Consider the following 21,590-nt stretch of genomic DNA (forward strand, 5'->3'; position numbering starts at 1 on the left):
TTTCACGGTATGTAGTTTCTTATCCTTTTTAAAAAAAGTTGTCTGTATGGAATATAAAAGGCCAGGAGATTGTGGGGTTAATTACTTCTGGGGAAGTTCTCCGCAATATGTCAGTGGTAGTTTTGACATTAACTTTGAGGCCAGGATTTCTGCCCCTGAATGTTCTTCTTTAAACAGCAGACAGCTGCAACAAACTCACCCAGTCCTGTTACCAATGATAGAAGATGCCATGTTTTCATGCAATGGGATATGAGTATTTACTGACTTCCACCTGTCTGGGTGACTCTTAAGCCCGAGGTTGGTGGCAACAAATCATTAAGCTGGATTTACATCAGTGTAGATAAAATCAGAATATTTCTCACTATACTTGAAGCTGGTTTTAATTGATTTGCTCAAAAAAATATGTTGCACAAAAAGAAATCAATGTGAGCCTTTCAGTGATTTATTATGGTGAGTATTGGAATCTCTTTTTATGCATAGGTCACTTGTGTTGGCCATATCATTGGTGGAGTGGTTGCAGACACACATGAACATTCCCGAAGAGCCGCTAAAGCTGTAAAGATCGAATATGAAGACCTCACACCTATAGTCACCATTCAGGTAGGATGGCACAGCTTTGATCGTATGGTTAGTGAGTCTAAGACCCCCTAATGCCTGCTTCAGTCCTGTTTTCCTGAATATGGCTAATTGTGTCGTTGTTGTTGTGTATTAAGTCACTCATGTTTTTAGCATTTGTGACATAGCTCTATCCTGATGGGTGTGGTAGAAGAGCCTAAATAAAACAAAATAAATCTCTGATATTGTATTGGTTGGGAATGGAATCACAGGACTGGAAGGGGCCTCAAGAGGTCATCTAGTCCAGCTCCCTGCACTCATGGCAGAACTAAGTGTTGTCTAGACCATCCCTGACAGGTGTTTGTCCAACCTACTCTTAAAAATCTTCAACAATGGAGATTCCACAACCTCCCTAGGCAATTTATTCCAATGCTTAACTACCTTGACAGTTAGGAAGTTTTTCCTAATGTCCAACCTAAACCTTCCTTGCTGCAATTTAAGCACATTGCTTCTTGTCCTATCCTCAAAGGTTAACAAGAACAATTTTCCTCCCTTTTCCTTGTAGCAGCCTTTTATGTACTTGAAAACTATTATGTCCCCCTCAGTCTTCTCTTCTCCAGACTAAACAAACCCAATTTTTTTTCAATTGTTGCTCATAGGTCATGTTTTCTAGACCTTTAATAATTTTGTTGCTCTTCTCTGGACTTTCTCCAATTTGTCTACATCTTTCCTGAAATATGGCACCCAAAACTGGATAGTACTCCAGTTAAGGCTTTATGAGCACAGAGTAAAGTGGAAGAATTACTTCTTGTGTCTTGCTTACAACACTCCTGCTAATACATCCCAGAATGATGGTTTGCTTTTTTTTGCAACAGAGTTGCACTATTGACTCATATGTAGCTTGTGATCCCCTATGACCCCCAGATCCCTTTCCGCAGTGCTTCTTCCTAGGCCGTCATTTCCCATTTTGTATGTGTGCAACTGATTGTTCTTTCCTAAGTGGAGTACTTTGCATTTGTCCTTATTGAATTTCATCCTGTTTACTTCAGACCATTTCTCCAGTTTGTCCAAATCATTATGAATTTTAATTGTATCCTCCAAAGCGCTTGCAACCCCTCCCAGCTTGGGATCATCCACAAACTTTATAAGTGTACTCTCTATGCCATTATCTAAATCATTGATGAAGATATTGAACAGAACCGGACCCAGAACTGAGCCCCGCAGGACCCCACTTGTTATGTCCTTCCAGCTTGACTGTCAACCACTGATAACTTCTCTCTGGGAATGGTCTTTCAGCCAGTTATCACCCACTTTGTATTTCCCTAGTTTGTTTATGAGACGATCATGTGAGACAGTATCAAAAGCCTCACTAAAGTCAAATCTACCACAACTACTGCTTCCCCCCTCCTCCCATCCACAAGGTTTGTTACCCTGCTCTTGACAAATCTACGCTGACTGTTATTTATCACCTTAGTATCTTCTAGGTGTTTGCAAATTGATTGCTTAAATATTTTCTCCATTATCTTTCGGGGAACAGAAGTTAAACTGACTCGTCTGTAATTCCCCAGGTTGCCCTTATTCCCCTTTTTATAGATGGGCACTATATTTGGCCTTTTCTAGTCCTCTGGAGTCTCTCCCATCTTCCATGATTTTTCCAAGATAATCGCTAATGGCTCAGATATCTCCTCAGCCAGCTCCTTGAGTATTTTAGGAGTACTCCAATACATACCATGTTGTCTAATATGAAGGCAATGGTTCAAGTTCTGTGAAATAGCGCAGTCAGTGTGAAGTCAATGGGCTTGCACCAGGTGTATATCAGCAAAGAATTTGGCTAATTTTCAATATTCTGGGCCTGATTCAGATTGCACACTTGGGGAGACTTCATTGGGGTTACTCCTAATTTGCATTGGTGTGAGAGGAAAATTGAGCCCTCTAACGACATTACTGTATTAACTCTTCATGTTTTTTGAGTATTTTATGAGGAAGTTTCCTTGTGAAACTGTATTTAAAAATTGTTCATTTTTGGAGGCTATTAAATAATTGATGTGCCCTTTAGTATAAAAATGTCAGATCATGGAAGGGCCCAGATTAGAGCTGGTCTAAACAAATTTTTTTTCCTAATGGAAATTTTTGACAAAAATGAAAGCATTTTCATTTTGGTGAAAATTTTCCACTGAAAAAAAAAAACAATATTTAGGCTGAAAATGGGAGTTTGCTTCTTGTGGTCCTTTTCTTTTCATGAGCTGGGATCCCTCATGGGACTATATCTCCCATAATGCATCACAGGTTCCCTATCTGTGGTGCATTATAGGAAATGTAGTCCAGCCTGGGATCTCAGCCCACAGAGAATAATGGGAACATGATGAGCAAATGACAACTCCTATTTTTGGCCAAAACACTAAAAAAAAAAAAAAATTTCCACAGAAAGCAGACACTTCACAATTTTTTGTTGAAACCCCAATTTTCTGTCAAAGACAATTTAGATGGAAAATTTTCGAACAGCCCTAACTCAGATATCAACAGGCCTTTACAATTAAAAACGTAATTAGTCTCAAGCCAGTTTTCTTGGCTTTGTCCCACATACTTCCTCTTGAATCAGAGAAAAGTACTGATGCCACTCTAGTTGAAATATTTTGATCTACTATCTTTCCAGGAAACCTTAATGTGTAACTATGTTTTCTCAGGAAGCTATCGAGAAACAATCCTTTTATCAGTCTCCAAGGAAGATTGAGAAAGGAAATGTCCAGAAAGGATTTGAAGAATCTGATCATGTTGTAGAAGGTGAGCACAAAGATATCAACTCTATTTTTCGAACAGATACAGCTCCTTATCCTGCAACCTTCACATGAGAAATCCCACTGAAATCAAGAGAAGCAATTGAATGAGTAAGATTTATCATGTGAATAAAGTTTGTTGGACTGGGCGCAAGGTTTCATTTTACTGAAAATAACTGTGTAAATAGACAATGGGTAAAACTTTCAGAAGTTCCCATGTCAAAATTTCTAAAGTGACTTAGACACATTGGCTTCGTCCACATGGAGAAATTGACTGGAACAGATCCCTGTGTGAACACTATTCTGGAATAAAAGTCACTTAACTATAGGCTAATTAATTATTCCACTTAGTGACTTTTATTCAGAAATAGAGTGCTCACACAAGGAGCTATTGCGGAACAGTTTATTTCGATCTGTTTCTCCATGTAGATAAGGCCTCAGAAGCCTGTGTCTCCTTGAAAATCAATGGGTTCAGGCTTCTAAGTGCCTAAATCCCTTTTGAAAATGGGGGCATAGTCCCTTTTGAAAGTTTTTCCCAATGACTTTTGGCTTTAGGTCTTGTGACAAATATGGAGCTGTCCTGTAGTAATTTATTAATATTATATATTGGCCTGGTGTCGCAGGGTGCACTCACCACTAGGGCACCTCCTCCTGGCTGCTCTGAGGATTAGCTCCATCCAGGTGCTGCACCCTCCTCTGGCGGTCTTTCCATCCATCTTTTTCTCTCATCCTATGGCCCCTCTCACTCCAGGAGCTGCAGCTTCCTGTTCATGACTTGGCCTTCTGCTCAGGTCACTTTGATCCTCCCCTTCTGGTGTATCAAAGTCTTTCAAGGCAAACTGTTCCAGGCAGTCCGCTCTCCGCCATCTGGTGTGTGCCACTTCCTCAGTGACTGACAGGGGGACCCGGGCCTGTCCTTTACTCCAGGTTCCAACTCTGGGGCCCTTTCAGGGCAGAGCTTGCCTGCTGATATCCTATACCTTGCTGCTTTTTCCCTGAGCCTCTCCTACCTTTCTGGCTCTCCTCCTTCTCTGGGTTTGGCAGCCCAAACTCCCTACTCCCAGAGAGGAACTGTAGGCTACCTATCTCTGTCCCCACGCACACCTCCCTTCTCCCAGGGAGTGACTGCAGACTACTTCCCTGCAGCCCCATTCTGCTCTCAGCTCCTGGGCTTTATACAGTCCCCTTCTCTTCCTGTCCAGCTGAGCCACATTTAATCAATCCCTGCTCCCTGACTCCTCCTCCAGGTGCAGCCTGGGGAGTTAATTGGCCCTTCTGGCCACCTTAACCCCTTCAAGTCATGTGTGGGGTGGACACCCCATCACACCTAGTTATTGGGGTCTGTATGAATATCTTGATTTAACTCAAAAGGGGCCTCTCTGGAATATAGGCAGGACGGAGAAGAATAGCCACTTATCAGCAAACACTTAAGAGCTGTTCAGGGACAGTGCCAGAAGTGTTAGCTGGAATACCTGCCTCAGCCTCCAGCCAGCCACTAGAACTAGTTTGACCCGGAATAGCCATGGCCTGCCAAACACAGGAGAACAAAGAACTCTGGCAGGGATTGAAAAGGACATTCTCCCAAAGGTGAAGGGCGAATCAGACACAGGAACCCGCTGTCTGGTGACTGCCTAGGGTAACCATTATAGGTTAGTAGGACCTTAGATAAGGTAGCCATGTGTGTAGACTTGATTGTTGTCTTAAAATTCCATTTCTCTAATGCTTTGTTCCTACTGCTAAATAAAAACTTTGGTTTTAAGAAGGCTGTTTGGTCACTATATATCACTGGTCACTGGCTCCTGAAGGAAAGAAACACAGGTGTCCGGTTGAATCTGCAGGGTAATAAGCTGTCATAGATGGGTTGTTGTACCCAGATCCTGGTCCAATTATGTGAGACTTGTGACATTCCACCCCAAAACAGATAAAGACATGGGGCCTACCACCTGAGGGGGTGCACTCAGAAAGACCAGAAAGGTGACAGAGCTGCAAACAGCCCTGTAGCAGCACAGGCCTGCATGTTTCTTCACACCTTTTCATTGGTTCTGTAGGGGAAATGTACATTGGTGGGCAGGACCACTTTTATCTGGAGACTAACTGCGCCATTGCCGTGCCTAAAGGTGAAGATGGAGAGATGGAACTGTTTGTGTCCACCCAGAATCCTACCAAGACACAGGTAACTTCTTTTATTCACCCAGCTGTCCATGGTGAATTTGTGCTGTGGAGATCACTCCTATTAGACTGGGATAAATTGTGCATCAGCAGTAGATGCTAGATTTCTCTTGTGTGAAAATAGAAAGCTGGCTCAGAGAGATGGGACTAGGCTATAATGTCTTTTACATTTAGGTAACCAGTGGCAATCCAGTTCCTGGTGGCAAGTGTTCATGTTGCAAAAAACCCTTCCATTTTAGCTTGCACTAGTCCAGGGGTGGGCAAACGATGGCCTGCGGGCCACAACTGGCCCATCAGACCTTTTGATCTGGCCCTCAGCTCCCGCCGGGGAGCAGGCTCATAGGTTTGCCGCATTTTGGAGCCGGAGAGGGGACATACTTCTGGGAGCTGCTTGCGGTAAGCGCCGCCCAGAGCCTGCACCCCTGAGCCCCACCCTGCACCCCAATCCCCTGCCACAGCCCTGATCCCCCTACCACCCTCCAAACCCCTCGATCCCAGCCCAGAGTCACCTCTTGTGCCCCAAACCGCTCATCTCCAGCCCAGAGCCCTCCCCCCCCCCCCCCGGTGCCCCAACAGCCTGCCCCATCCCTGATCCCTCTCTCGCCCTCTGAAACCATTGGTCCCAGCCTGAAGCCCCGTCCTGTATCCCCAAACCCCTCATCCCCAGCCCCACCCCAGAGCCCTCACCCCCAGCTGGAGCCCCTGCTCCCTCCCACACCCCTACCCGCAATTTCGTGAGCATTCATGGCTCACCATACAATTTCCATACCTCGATGTGGCCCTCAGGCCAAAAAGTTTGCTCACCCCTGCATTAGTTGTTGGCTATCTCAGCAGAGAGGCCAAGGGCTGAATGGGCACAGAGGCTGAATTGCACTACAGAGATGGGGGTAGTATAAAATCCAATTAACTGGAACGACCCTTTCCTCTGTAGGGGTGATCCCTTCAGAATAGGATGACCAGACAGCAAGTGTGAAAAATTGGGACGGGGATGAGGAGTAATAGGCACCTATATAAGACAAAGTCCCAAATATCGGGACTGTCCCTGTAAGATTGGGACATCTGGTCACCCTACTTCAGCCCAAGCGGGGAAATGTGGGGGAGCTAGCACTGGCTCTGCCTGTGCTTTTGTATTCTTGTGGATAAATTAAAACCTTGAAGACTGAAGGCCAATAATGTCCCTCCAATGAGCCCTACAATCACTCCAAAAAGAGACTAGACTTTTATATGGCTTTTGGGAATATCCATAGTTATTATTAATTACGGTAAAACTTTTGGAAGGGATATTAAACCTCATGCTTCAGATCTTGGGTCTATCTCATTCTGGTCTCTATGTGGGTGGTAGATTATCCCACATCTGCCTTCTGCAGGGGTCTTGCCCCTTCCTCAGAAGCTTCTGGTGCTGGCCACTGTTGGAGACAGGATACTGGGCTAGGTGGACTTGCTGGTCTGATCCAGCATGATAATTCTTCTGTTCCTTCTTAAGTTGGTAAAAAGATTCTATTGATAGGTAAGGAACCTAGCAGGCAGATGACTTTAGATTCCAATTCCTTGATTACAAGCTTCCTGCTTGAAAAACACAGAGCGAGGGTCAGGTAGCCTTTGCTGCAGGTGGAGATGATGCACAAACTTGTCTGGAGGCTTTATCTTATCTATCTATCCATCATTCTCCTTGTATGATCCTCCCCCCATGACCACAGTGTCTGAGCACCTATGTTGATGCTATAGACATAGGAGAGAGAAAGTTAAGACAGAGGCTGTTTTTGTTTCTAGCTCCCAGTGCCCACACTGCTGTCTGCATGACTAACCTATTTCCTTTTCCCTTTAGGACTGTGTTGCCAGTGCATTAGGGGTCCCAGCGAATCGAATTTTAGTTCGAGTGAAGAGAATGGGAGGAGGTTTTGGAGGCAAGGAGTCCAGAAGTACTCTTTTGTCAACAGCAGTAGCTGTGGCTGCATTCAAGTAAGGTTTGCTTTTGAGAGGTGGGCTCCTTTGTCACCTACTGCATAGACCCAGGAGTCACATATCATTGTCCTTTTTAACAAGATGAGGGAGGTCGGAGTGCTTTTGATTCAGGATTGGTGCTGAAGCACTTGCTGCCTGGACCAGAATCTTTCTCAGCTTCTTACTCCCAAAGGCATTTAACAGGGTTGAGAGTCTCTAGGGTAGGTCACTGAGGGATCCTCAGCTGGAAAGGGAAGTTTAAATAGCTTTCAAGCAGATGCAGCCCTTGAATGGTTTGTTAATACATGTGAATAGGGTGGGCAGAGCAGCAGGATGACAGCCATCTCTAACATCAACTGAGGGAACCTGAAGGAAATAAAGCCATGTTGTTGATCCTTCTGTGTTTCTGTATAGCTACTATATCTGAAATGCTTGGTCCCCTTCTTTCACTTCACTGATTCCCCAGCCGCTTTCAGAACCCAGCACAAACCTCACCTCAGCTACACTGTGTACCGACAGGGATATGACAACCAGTTCCCCACCCTGATTCTTGCTGTTATTACTATCCCCACACCACCACTGGTGTCTCTCTGTCTGCTCTTTCTGTGTGCCCTCTGACCTTTGGTTTGTACCTAGAGATGGGCCCAATCTACAGAATACTGAACTCAAATGTCAAATGCCCCCAAATTCAGGGGTGTTTAGATCTGGGGTTTTGGTTCAGACCATCATAAAGAGCATGGCCATTTTGTAAAATCTGGATCAGGATTTCAAACAAACCCAAAATTTAAGGTTTTTGTTTCTGGAGCTTTGATGGGGGCCCATCTCTAACTGTACAGTTTCCATTTTTGTAACTGACTATGTACTTTGAAGTGAGAGATGTGTCTGCAACCCCCGTCATAAAGCTGGGATGCATTCTGCCAAGGATACTGCCTGGAGACTGCGCTGCAGCAGTGACTTTGATGGAGTCCTCTGGGGTTAGTTGCTGTGATGGAGAAACATCTCTTGCCTTTTCTGAGGAATCAGTAAAACAATTTATTTGTTCTTCCTCTGCCCTCTGTAAGCCACATAAAGTATTTCATATCCCTGGACATTTCTGCTCTGAAATCTCAGAAAAGGCAGAGGAAAGGCAGAAGGCTCATTAGACAAGGAAGAACAATTCTTCCCCTAAAGGATGAAATGTAAACTCACTTAAGTATCTAAACAACTAAAGCCAGGCTGTCAAACAGAAGGCTACTTACTCTTAGCACCATTACATAATTAAGCTGGCTAGAGGATGTTAATTAATGATGAATTACTTAATGATTAGTGCCCATGTTTCTAAGAAGCCCTGCTATCTAAGCACTGTTGCAAGAATATAAAACACCAAACCCCACTTTATAAGAAGAAAGATCTTAGCCTCTCCTGTCCATCAATAATGCTAATTGCTTGAGAGGAAAGAGAATAATCCAGGTGATTTACTTCCTAGCTCATGCAGCCACTGCCAATCTGCGGTTTAGTTGTAATGAAAAATCTTACAAAAAGAGAGAAGTCTTTCCCTGTGCCAAGAAGTTAGCAAGTTTCAGACTCAACATGATCTCAGCATGATCAATGTATCCTTTAACAGAACTGGTCACCCCGTACGATGCATGCTGGATCGAGATGAGGATATGCTGATTACTGGTGGGAGACACTCCTTTTTGGGACGCTATAAGGTACACAGATATTGTGAAGAAATATACGTCTGTTATCTAGATAATATCACGTTAACAAGTGTAATTGAGTAGTGAGGTATTGGAATGAATTAGCTAGTGTGAGTGTCACTGACCTGTACTGGATAGAGTCAGAGAGCCTCACCTGGGTCATATTCATTAAACCGCTGACACCTAACTGAGATTCTCCTTTAGCTCAAGAAGGAAGAGCCTGGGCTTTTGGAGCAGAAGTATCTAAGTTCTGTCTCCACTGCAACCACAGAATGTGGCGCATTGACAAATGTAACACTCTTTAGATGGCCATGAATCTGTGATTTTTCACTGATGTAAAGTTCTGTTACCTCATGTCTTCTCAAAACCTCACTGAGCTTCTCTTTATATTTGACTTTTCTTTGGGGGGGGGGGAAAGAGGGTTTGGCCACCATGAATGAACGACACTCACTCAAGAGGTGTTCTTTCTGGGGGAAGGTTGAGGCTCATTGATGGGACCCCTTGTGAGAGAAGCCTCCACTGGTACTGTCTATGATGTAGCTGTTCTGTGACTAACCAGAAAACATCACCCACCAGGGCTGACAAGCTGCCACCTTTTATCAACATGAGGGCCATTCAGGGTTGGGTTTTTTTTTTTTTTTGGAACAAAGTTGTTTCTCTGACATTTTATCTTCTCTACCTGAGGAGTGAGATCTTCTTGTCAAGATGTCAGTAGGAAGGGTTGTACGGTCTTAAGCAACTGGCTTAACTAAACCTGAAGGGACTGTTTTTCCACAGGTTGGCTTCATGAAGAGTGGTAAGATCAATAGTTTGGAGGTGTCATACTACAGCAACGGGGGCAACTCTGAAGATCTTTCTGTGGCCGTAAGTAGGAAAAAATGTCCTGGCTGTTAACTAGAGAAACCGACCTGACAGAAATGTTGGGAAAGAAGCTTGTCTTGGTGTTTCGACATGTTAGAGACTGAGGCCTGCCACATTTCATTTCAGAGTTGCATTCATTTTCAGCTGTCCCCAGCAACACTCACTCATTTGGTTCTCCATTGTAACTGAAGACAGAATGGTCCCATTCTGATGTACCAATAACTGCTGTCTGAGCCAGCTCCAGCAGAGACTGCCATGGCACATGGTACACAATCCTCACTACGGCTGTAAGAACTCAGACGGTGCAACAGACTCCAGGAAAGCTTACTTTATAAGACAGATGAACACAAATGGTGGTGGCAGTAGATTTGTTGCACAGTGCAATATGGATGCTATATCATCAGTATAGCAATGTAGTTCCTAAAGTCATACTTAATATATAATTAAATAAATGACCATGCATGTCTTTATTTGATATTGATAGTACTACTTAGTGCTTATATGGTGCTTCATATTTTCAAAGCACTCTGCAATCACGGACTAACATTAGGACATGATTTTATCTGTTCAATTATTATAAATAGTAAAACAACATATTGCAAAAAAACTGATTCACTTGGTCTATACACCTAGTTTAAACACATTAGATGATACGAAATGTAAAAATGTACAGTAATGGAATTTTAGGGCTATAGTAGCTTTTCAACAATTTTAAACACAATTTTGGAGTCAGGTTCTTAGAGTGACCTGCATTTTGCATCAGTATCGCTCCCATTGCACTCATCATGAGCTGGGTGGGCATGCTCTATGGGAGCGCAGTGAAGGATCAGAATGGACACCGTGTAGAATCAAGCACATGGGTTTATTACACACAGCACTGGCGGAGTGTCACTTTGCTTAGTAGGCTCAGAGACACTACCAAACAATTGATTACAAAGGATTATATGGATTTTCCATAGGCGGAGGGAACTGATGGGGTGGGTGGTCCCAAGCCCCTGGATAGGTCTAGCAGCAAGACAAGATAAGTACGGTAGCCTGTAGTCAAAGATTACATAATGTCTCTGCCCATGGTTTCAGGTTAACAAGTAACATACAATTAGTACCCAGGTGTTTTTCTTTAAACAATGTATAAAGTATATTAGTATAAAATATATATTTTGAATTCTGATTTTAGTTAATAGGTATAAGGTAGTCCTTCTGACTGTCCAACAGGTACACACCTAGGGGTTAAAACAAAAAGACACTTGAAAAGTATATGGCAATAGAAACTGTTTTTCCATGTTGCTCATTGTGCTTCTAAAGGCAGGCACTGGTGTCTGTGGGAAGCAGGAGGGAGGATGTCATATCTCATACTGACATGTTTGAACCTCTTCCATAAACTCAAGGTTTATGTGTGGGGAGAGTATAGCCACCTCCTCTTGCCAGAGGAGTGGACACAAACATATGGGCTCCTTTCATTCCTTTGGCCTGTTTGCAGCTTCAGATAAAAGTACCAATTATTGTTCCCCATCTGGCATTTTGCTGACCAAGTTTATCTTAGTAAAAAGCAAGGTTGTCTTTTGTTTGCTCTGCTTTTCTTAGCTATTATTGTTCACTGTTTACTGGGCCTCTGGCCTCTTGACCAAACTCTGGACTTTGGGCCTGTAAAAAGAGCTGACACAGCCTGTATCAGGTTTTTACATAACAGCACATGGATTTTGGCCCTTCATGCAGAGATTAGCTCATTGCCCATTAAGGGTCTTTTGTTATTAAATTAGGATGGAATTTTTAAAAGAGCTCAGCATTGGCCTCACTCTGTTCATAGAATCATAGAATATCAGGGTTGGAAGGGACCTCAGGAGGTCATCTAGTCCCATCCCCTGCTCAAAGCAGGACCAATCCCCAAAAGCGGGACCAATCCCTGTTGAAGTCAATGGTAGAACTCCCTTGGACTTAAGTGGGAGCTGAGTTGCACCTATGCTGAGTGCCAGCACTAGAGTGAAAACCTCACCCTAGTGCTGGCAGTGTGCTTGGTGCTGTACAAAACAGAAAGGAAGGCAAGGGACCTGATCCTGTAAACTCTTCTGTGTATAGTCCCATTGACCACCCTTACTCATGTAGTCGTCCTCACTCTCACGGGCCCAGATTCTGCTTCCCTTACTCACACTGAAGCCAGCAAGGCTACTTGCTCAGTAACATACTACTCAACCTGCATAAGGGTGGCAAAGTCAGGCTCACAAATAGTGCCTCTTTAAGGGCTGGTTTGTGCCATTTAGCTGCAGTCCAGAGTAGGGGCCAATGTGGGGCAGCACCATCTCAGGAGGAGTTTTCAGGAGGACTTTGCTCCAGGAGTCACAATACCTCCTACTGCTCCATAGAGCACAGGGTGTGTGTACACACTGTGCTATCCTTCAGGAAGCTTCAGCAAGCTCCTCCTTCTGGGGCCAGTCAACTCCATGTGCCCATGCAGTCCAGGTTGGAGCCTGGCCTTGCTTCCTTCACTGCCTTCCTTTGGGGTGATTTGCATCCCAGGGCTCACACAGAAAGCAGTCCTCCTTTTGTAAATTAGCCCTTGCTGCCTTATTGCATCATATCACTGCTTTAGCAAGACGTGTAAAATCTGACATGGGATTTATGTTAAGTGATTCTCTCTCTCCCCTCCCCTCCCGTTTTGTATTTGTTTTTCATCAGGTTATGGACAGAGCTTTGTTTCACATGGATAATTCTTACAACATCCCCAACATCAAAGGTGTGGGTACAGTTTGCAAGACTAACTTGTCCTCCAACACAGCATTTCGTGGCTTTGGAGGTCCCCAGGGAATGATGGTCGCTGAGTGCTGGATGAGTGACGTTATCCTGACGTGTGGTCTGCCAGCAGAGCAGGTACAAATCAATTGAAACAGTACAGTGCAGCATTTTAGCTAAGTCTTGGGAATTTGACACGCAACTACAACTAGATAATAAGCACAGGAATTCTGTTTGTTTTTGCCAGGGGTCCCAGTTCTGTGCCCATTGAAGTCAATAGGCCAAATTGCGATCTGGATCATTATCTTCTGCCTCACTGAATTTCCTTTGTCATTTCAGTTGTGTCTCATTCTGTAACATCAGCTTTAAGGCTTGGATTTTCAAAGGGAGCTAAGGCAATTAGGTACCCAAATCCCACCAAAAGGAATTTGAGTTCCTATATCCCTTAGGCTTTCTTGAAAATCCCACTCTAAATTCTTGTCACCAGGTTTTCTCATGAACGAATCATATTGTTCAGTGGAGCCAGAAAAGGAGGAGGAACAACTAAAGTCCAATTTGTTCTTGATATTATTCAATAAAAAGACTTGCACTAAAGCACTGATTTCATTATTCTTAATGAGCCCTATCAATATTTCTTTCTTTGGGAAGGTGCGAAAGCTGAATCTTTACAATGAAGGAGACCTGACCCATTTTAACCAAAAGCTTGAAGAGTTCACTTTGCGAAGATGCTGGAAAGAGTGTCTAGAGAACTCAAAGTATTGTCTCAGAAGGAGACTCATTGATGAATTCAATAGGTAGGTGTTTTACTCTCTGCTGGGATACCAGGCACTAAAGTCCAATCAGTAACCTAGGTGGTTTAGAATCAAAGTCATGCGGTAAAGGTGTGACTTTTTCCCCCCTTTTCTTTTCTTGAAGCCTCTTCAGTCCCATCGTGGGAAGGACCCTTAGTACTATAGTGGGTCAAGGTCATCCTATTGACTTGCACCAGGGATTGATTTGGCCTAATGCTTTACATTAGTATCCTAGGAAGGTAGGGCTGCAATGGACCTGTTATATTCAGTTAGATGGAATAAATGGGCCACAGGTGTCAATGTAACCATGCCAGTGTCCAACTTTAAACAGTGTTAAACAAAGTTAGGGGTTTGGGATATAAAGACATGAGGCTGCTTAGTACCATGGAGAGCACACCATTAAAAATCTTGTATTAACGATACAGAAAAGAAGGAGAAACAGCTAAGACATTTAAAATGTAAAGTATTAAATAAGGCATTCATTTTAACAACATCCCTTGTTCCCTTTCCTTTTAGCTGGAGAGAGTGTTTAGAAGGATTGTCTGACAATCTCTTAGATGGTATCAAAGATGGTAATTGTCCTTTTAGGGAAAAGAGAAGGTAGATGAGATGGACTGAAGCGGTTATAGTTGATGCTGCTGTTAAAGTACGATCCTATTTCATCCCAGTTGGTGGCTGGGATTCAGATGGTGCCGGTAGAGGTAGCAATGTTATTTGGCTCTCTCTCTCTGGCCTGATCTGGTCAGGACATCCCTCAGGATTAGGATGGCGAAGGAGATAGTGGGGGTGACAGCTAGGATGGTGAAACTCATCTCAGTAGCTTCCATCAGATCTTCCTCTCCATCTGCTCTTTCTGTATTTTCTTTCCCCCCCAAAGTCTTTTCCTTTAAGGATCCACAAAGGGTGTAATGGGTGGAATAGCCCATCCCCTTATTATTTTGTCCACCCATTAGGTCTAATATCTGACACACCAATATCGGTTCATTAACTTGTGGCTCCACATCATTTGTTTTTTAATAAGCATCATTTCAACAGCCCTGGGATTATATCATTGTGGCTTTTTGTTTGGACTAATTTAGTCTCTGTCTGGTTCTTTTGCATCTGTTTGTAACATTCCTTCTTGAAAATAACTTGACCTACTTTCCATGGTAAATGTATAAGCAAGCTAAAGTTATAGACCAATTGAGAGGTCATCTAGCCGATCCCCCTGCACTGAGGCTGGATTAAGTATATGTAGGGTATCTCTGACAGATGTTTGTCTAACCTGTTCTTAAAAACCTCCCATGACAGGGATTTCACAACCTCCCTAGGTAACCTATTCCAGTACTTAACTAGCCTTAGAGTTAGAAAGCTTTTCCTAATATCTAAACCAACGGTTCTCAATCTTAGTTGATCGGGCCCCCCTTCTTTGTGTCTGTAGTCATTTATGTGCCCTGCCCCCGCCAAGGACATATACAGCAACCCAGCTCTAAAGGCAGAGTGGTGAGCAGCGGCTGCTGGCTGGGTGCTCAGCTCTGAAGGCTGCGGCATGCCAGTAGCAGTATAGAAGTAAGGGTGGCAATATGGATTTGTCAATTTCACTTTCACAGCAGACTTAGCGCCCCATTGCCACCCTTACTTCTGCACTGCTGCTGCCACCCTGGGGCTGACAGCTGGAGCCCTCATGCCTCCTGGTGAGGTGGAAGAGAGCCTGATCCCGAGCCTGGACTTCCTCCTGGTGAGGGATTGGGGGGGTGGGAAAGAGAGCTCCAGTCCGGTGGTGGAGCTCCAGCTGTCCTCTTTATCCCTACCTCCCAGGTGTGCACGGCCCTTCTGCATGAGCCCCAGACACCCGGGGCTGACAGCCAGAGCTCTTTTTAAAAAAAAGCACACAGCTCATGCCTCCCTTGACACATTCCTGTGCCTCCCTTGGGAGGCCTGCCCCATAGTTTGAGAACTGTTGATCTAAACTAAATCTCCCTCACTGCAAATTAAGCAGATTGTTTTTTGTCCTACCCTTGGTGAACATGGAGAACAACTGGTCACTGTTCTCTTTATAAACAGCCTTTTACATATTTGAAGACTGTTATGAGGTCCCTCCTCAGCCTTCTCATCTTTAAGCTAAACATGCCCAATTCTTTCAGCCTTTCCTCACAGGTCATGTTTTTGAAATCTCTCATTATTTTTGTAGCTGTCCTTAGAACTCTCTCTAATTTGCCCACATCTTTCTTAAAGTGTGGTGCTCCAAACTGGACATAATACTCCAGGATGAGGCATCACCAGTGCTGCCTAGAATGGGACAATAAGCTCCTGTGACTTACATACGACTAGGGTTGCCAACTTTCGAATCGCACAAAACCGAACACCCCATCCCATCCCTTCTCGAGGCTCTGCCACGCCCCTTCTCAGAGGCCCCGCCCCTGCCCTTCCCCTTCTCAGAGGCCATGCCTCCATTCACTCCATTCCCCCTCCCGCTGTCATGTGCTCTCCCCCACCCTCACTCACTTTCACTGGGCTGGGGTTTGGGGTGTGAGAGGGGGTGAGGGCTCCGGCTGGGGTGTGGTCTCTGGGGTGGGGCCAGAAATGAGGGGTTCAGGGTGAAGGAGCGGGTAAGGGCTCTGTCTGGGGGTGCGGGCCCTGTGGTGGGGCCATGGATGAGGGGTTTGGGGTGCAGGAGGGTGCTCAGGGCTGGGGAAAGGGGTTGGGGTGTGGGAGGGGGTGCAGGGTGCAGGCTCCAGGAGGGGGCTCAGGGCTGGGGCAAGGGTGCGGGCTCTGGGAGGGAGTTAGGGTGCAGGAGAGGATGCAGGGCTGGGGCAGCGGGTTCGGGTGTGGGAGGGGGTTCAGGGCTCCAGCCAGGCGGCGCTTACCTCAGGCAGCTCCCAGTTGGCAGCACAGCAGGGCTAAGGCAGGTTCCCCGCCTGCTCTGGCTCCATGCGGCTCCCAGAAGCGGCTGGCGTGTCCCTGCGGCTCCTAGGCTGAGGGACCAGGGGGCTCTGCACGCTGCCCGCGCCCACAATTGCCACCCCTGCAGCTCCCATTGGCCGCGGTTCCCAGCCAGTGGGAGCTTTGGTGCCAGGACTGGGCGTGGGGGCAGCGTGCAGAGCTTCCCTGATTGCCCCTCCGCCTAGGGGCCGCAGGGACATGCAGGCCACTTCCAGCAGCTGCGCAGAACCAGAGCAGGCAGGGAGCCTGCTTTAGCCCTGCTGCATTGCTGACTGGACTTTTAATGGGCCGGTCAGTGGTGCTGACTGGAGCCGCCAGGATCCCTTTTTACCAGGTGTTCTAGTCCAAAACCGGATGCCTGGCATCATATGACAATCCTGTTAATATAGCCCAGAATATCAGCCTTTTTCCCAATTGCATAACGTTGGTGACTCGTATTAAATTTGTGACCCACTATAACCCCCAGAGACTTTTCAGCAGTACTATTGCCTCACCAGTTATTTCCCATTTTGTAGTTGCGTGTTTGATTTTTTTCCTTCCTAACTGTAGTAGTTTGTACTTGTCATTACTGAATTAGAGGAAAGCACAGTGTCCTATTTAGGATGAAAGCCTGACAGAAGAGAGCTGAAGGAGTACTAATGGTGTTTTGTTCTTCCAGACAAAATCGCTGGAAGAAGAGGGGGATAGCCATTATTCCTACGAAGTTTGGGATCAGCTTCACTCTTTCCTTTTTGAATCAGGTGTGCAAGTCTCATTAATCTTTGCAGGAGATTAACTAGATATTATGCTCACCAGTCCAGGTTCTCCTTCTATATCAAAATGGTTGAGTCTTTCTCTGAAAATCCCCACTGGAGAAATGACGTGACTCTTTCAAAACCAATGCAGACATTATATGCCACAATTACCGGTTTACATATGTCCAGAAGACCCCATGACACAGCCAGTTTCATGCCCCCCACAATCTCCTCAAAAATAATAGCAGTGTGAAGTATGCTGGCTTTGTTGAAATTCAGTAATCGTTATTGTCCATACACATCTTGGGCTAGCTGGGTTTTGGGGGACGCTGTCAGGTTTAGATGAGAGGGTGCTCCTCTGTTTCACAAGTAACTAACAGCAGGTTCAGATTGGTTCATCCAACTCCCATAGCTGAAAACTGGCTGATGTTTTGATTCTGTAATTTGAAGCTAGTTATACTGATGACCGTGGGCCAAATTCATTGTGAGTCTGAACACCGTTGGCCTCAGAGAGTTATATCGAAGAGGAGCATGATCTCCTGAGTTTGTCTCTGATAGCTTCTACACCAGACTTGCCTCTTTAGGCGAGTCCCAAAGTCTGCTTTTATTTGTGTGCCCTGGAACTGAAATCTGCCAGGTAATTTACTAGCTCATTTATGTTGACCCTTTATGTTTTTAATAATCCCTGTTGCAGGCTGGGGCTCTGGTACATGTGTATACAGATGGTTCAGTGCTGCTTACACATGGTGGGACTGAGATGGGTCAAGGACTTCACACCAAGATGATCCAGGTAATGATGAGTTTAGACACATTAGCATGAGACCTCTTTAAAAACAAATTCCAATCTCACTTCCCTAATATTCTTTCAACAGGCAGTAACGGAGCTTCTGTAATGGCTTGTAGGTTTAGGGACCTAAACTCTAATAATCACCCTCATTGCATCAGCACCAATGCTAGATTTCTAAAATGGTGTTGTAATGGGAAATGAAGATTATAATCTGCATTATCTATACACATTGGTTTACACTAATGTGTTCAGTTTAATGTAGCTGTGCAGACTATGCACTATGAATAAGGCTGTACTCTTTATTGCCAGAAGAAGCTACATCTTTTCTTTCTGATCCTATAAAACTGTAATTTTCACATTATATTTAAACTAATATTTCTCTTTGTCTTTTGTATTTTGACATATGTTGTTAAACTTCTAATGAAGATAGATGTTGATTTCACGGCAATGTGAATTTGGAGGAATTCCACTGATGTTGATGGAGTTACTCTAGATCAGGGATTGGCAACCTTTGGCACGCGGCCTGTCAGGGAAAGCCACTGCTGGGCCGAGATGGTTTGTTTACCTGCAGTGTCCGCAGGTTCGGCCGATCGCAGCTCCCACTGGCCATGGGTTGCCGTTCCTGGCCAGTGGGGGCTGCGGGAAGTAGAGCGGGTCAAGGGATTTGCTGGCCACCGCTTCCCGCAGCCCCCATTGGCCTGGAACGGCAACCCACGACCAGTGGGAGCTGTGCTCGGCTGAACCTGCGGACACTGCAGGTAAACAAACCATCTCGGCCCACCAGTGGCTTTCCCTGACGGGCCGCGTGCCAAAGGTTGCCGATCCCTGCTCTAGATTTACATTGGGATAAGCAAGGTTAGAATCTAGCTTAATTATTTTTAAAAGACTTTGGTAGAAATGGGGGAATCTGAAACCCATAATTCAGAACATTTTATAACTTAATGGATTCTAGAATTCTGTTGGTAAAATCCTCTCTCCATCGAAGTCAATGGCAAAACTCTCACAGACTTCAGTGGAGCCAAGATTTCACCCTAAGACTCGTAGAACATGTTAAGATTTTATTTCACGTCAAAGAGAGAGATGTTCAGAAACCTTTTACCCCAAACGTCTGGGCTCTTCCATCCCTCCTTCGCACCATGATTTCCCATAACCTGGTCTGTGATGCTACATGACATATATAAAGCCAGTGATCTGGAAGTCATTGTGACCTATTCATGCAGGACAGTATTGCAGCAAGCATCATCTTCTGATAACCAGAAGCTTTTGCACAATGGCTCATTTAAACAGTTAGAGTGCCAAGTAGATTGTAATGTTTTTGAGTTTGAAATTTGCAGTGCTAATGGAAAATTGCAGTAAGAGCTCAGGGGTGCCCATACCTAGGATGGACTTAAATTCTGGAAGGTTACAGAAACAGTAACCGCATTAAATGTTATAGCAATTAAAGGGCATTTGCTGCATATATTGCTCCATATTTTATATGTACAGGTAGCATATGCCCCCCCATTGTTTGGAGGCATTTAAAGCTAGATGTGACAAAACTTCTTGCATTGGCAAGAAGATGGATTGGGTGATGTACTGCGGCTTTTTCCTCTCTATCTTCTACAGTTGTTGAATCTTGGGCTGGAGAAAAAAAATGCCTGAATAATGAAATGGTTGTAAGGACATTTGACAAACACAGAAATTCTCAGGCTTGACCATGACAAGCCTAGAGCTAACTCCAGCAACTAAACAACCAAAAGAGGTGAAATTTGGGATGGGAGAGAAGAGAAGGTTGCAGCATGGATATTGTGGATAGAGAATGGCATGCCTCACAAATATGTACACTAGACAGTTATTTTTTGTTGCTCTGCAGATTGCCAGCAAAACTCTGGGAATCCCCACCACCAGCATTCACATCAGCGAGACCAGCACTAACACGGTCCCAAATACCTCTCCAACAGCCGCTTCTGTCAGCGCAGACATCAATGGGATGGCTGTCCTCGTAAGGCAACTGAGTAACTCAAACCTTTATCTGATAGGCGAGGGCTCCAGAATAGAAAAACATGCTGTCTACATGTTTCTTTAAAAAGATATGGGAGCCCAATGTCCTTGAAAAGGAAATATTAAGCACGTGATACCTCATAATTCCTTGTGATGGCCACAATTATTAGGCTGCAGCAGATAATGAATGACCATATTTATTTCAAGGTTTTTATGAAACTCTCATGTTCAGTCTATTGCCAATTAGTAAATGGAAGAAAGGCAGCCATTTAAATGAATAGCTTCCTAGTAATGTCTGTGGTGTTAATCGCAAGCATGGCACACTGTTAACATGCAGATGGGTTGGGGACTACAGTTGGAATTGGCATCAAATCTACAAGCATGCTGCATGGGACAGGGAATTGCACGAAGGCATGGTGAATTATTTCCATGTTGCTACAAGCTCGCCTTGCTAGATATTTTCAAGTGGCCGGATGGGGTTAAAATAGGCAAAGTTTTCTTTATAAACTAGAATCCATCCAATAGTGTGTGTCATGACTCACAAGACCCTGTACCAGGACTGGCCTTAACCATTTTGCCTGCCAGGATGGAAAACATTTTTGGCACCCCTGCCCACAATGGCTGAGCCAAAAAACATAACAAAATCACCACAGCCAGCCAATCAGAGCTGAGCCAAAATGGCAGGCCACTACAGTACAGTGACCCCTGCAAGCTGGTGTCCCGGACGGCCAGCCTGCTTTCCCACCCTTAGAACTGACCCGGCTATGTGCCATCACTGGGATCTCCCTTTACCATAAGCATAACCAATCAGCTTTAGAATCTTTTTATTTCCCGTTAAACTACGCCTTTCTGATCAGCTCTCCCAGTTACTGAACCTTGTCCATTTAATGATACGTCAGTGTCCTAAGAACAACATTGATTTAGGCAGAGGGTAATTGTGAACAATTGCGTAATAAGCTCATATTTTCAAGGGCTACTTTAAAAAGTGTTGCTCTTTATTTTGTTTTGTTTTTTAGAAAGCATGTCAGACTATTTTGGAAAGGCTAGAGCCATTCAAATGTTCAAACCCCAAAGGATCCTGGAAGGACTGGGTAAGTTGTTTATACCTGGTACCGATTAGATGTGGGCTGTTTGGAGAATTATTTTGTTGGTAAATCAAGCATGTAGACAAATCTGCCATCCCTGCTCATCCTGTAGGAAAGGTTCCAGGAGGCTCTAGGATAGACAGTATAGCAGCAACTTAGCTTGGGAGGAAGAGGATACTTGAGAGGGGTGAACTCCAAAGGGGTGACATCTAGCTTCCACTTGTGGTTTTACAAGGAAGATTTCCCACACAGGAACCTGCTTATAACTAATCGGGGTGTACTGAAGTCTGATCTCTAATGAAGTTAAGAGAAAAATCCCAAATGGTCCCATTGTATCTAAATGGTCATATTGCAGTCCTGATGAGAATGAAATCTCTGCTCACAGCAAAGTGGTTCTGTGGGAAAAAAAGAAGACTTCTCTGTAAGAAACTTCCAGCACACTTTTCAACCATCTTCAGTGGGGACAATAGTTTCCTTACTCCAACATCTAAAGAGTGGGCACACCTTGTATTGTATTGTCAAGGACTACTCAAGTTGAAATACCTCCATGTGTTAATCGCCCAGCCAGATTCCAAGTTCCAAGTCTCC

The 21,590-nt window shown here is 44.6% G+C and overlaps 1 protein-coding gene across 1 annotated transcript in view; it reads left to right on the top strand.

Annotated features, from left to right (window-relative positions):
* The window catches only part of XDH (xanthine dehydrogenase), a 74,630-nt gene that overhangs the window by 43,185 nt on the left and 9,855 nt on the right, over positions 1 to 21,590 (top strand). Inside the window, exons 20-31 of the mRNA XM_034764730.1 lie at positions 481 to 600; positions 3,240 to 3,336; positions 5,378 to 5,502; positions 7,324 to 7,457; positions 9,043 to 9,130; positions 9,896 to 9,982; positions 12,650 to 12,841; positions 13,352 to 13,497; positions 17,075 to 17,156; positions 17,845 to 17,940; positions 19,790 to 19,918; positions 20,934 to 21,008. Of these exons, the coding sequence (XP_034620621.1) occupies positions 481 to 600; positions 3,240 to 3,336; positions 5,378 to 5,502; positions 7,324 to 7,457; positions 9,043 to 9,130; positions 9,896 to 9,982; positions 12,650 to 12,841; positions 13,352 to 13,497; positions 17,075 to 17,156; positions 17,845 to 17,940; positions 19,790 to 19,918; positions 20,934 to 21,008 (1,371 nt within the window). The remainder of the gene's footprint in view (positions 1 to 480; positions 601 to 3,239; positions 3,337 to 5,377; positions 5,503 to 7,323; positions 7,458 to 9,042; positions 9,131 to 9,895; positions 9,983 to 12,649; positions 12,842 to 13,351; positions 13,498 to 17,074; positions 17,157 to 17,844; positions 17,941 to 19,789; positions 19,919 to 20,933; positions 21,009 to 21,590) is intronic.

This window comes from Trachemys scripta, chromosome 3 (genome assembly GCF_013100865.1).
Source record: "Trachemys scripta elegans isolate TJP31775 chromosome 3, CAS_Tse_1.0, whole genome shotgun sequence".
Lineage (NCBI taxonomy): Eukaryota > Metazoa > Chordata > Testudines > Emydidae > Trachemys > Trachemys scripta.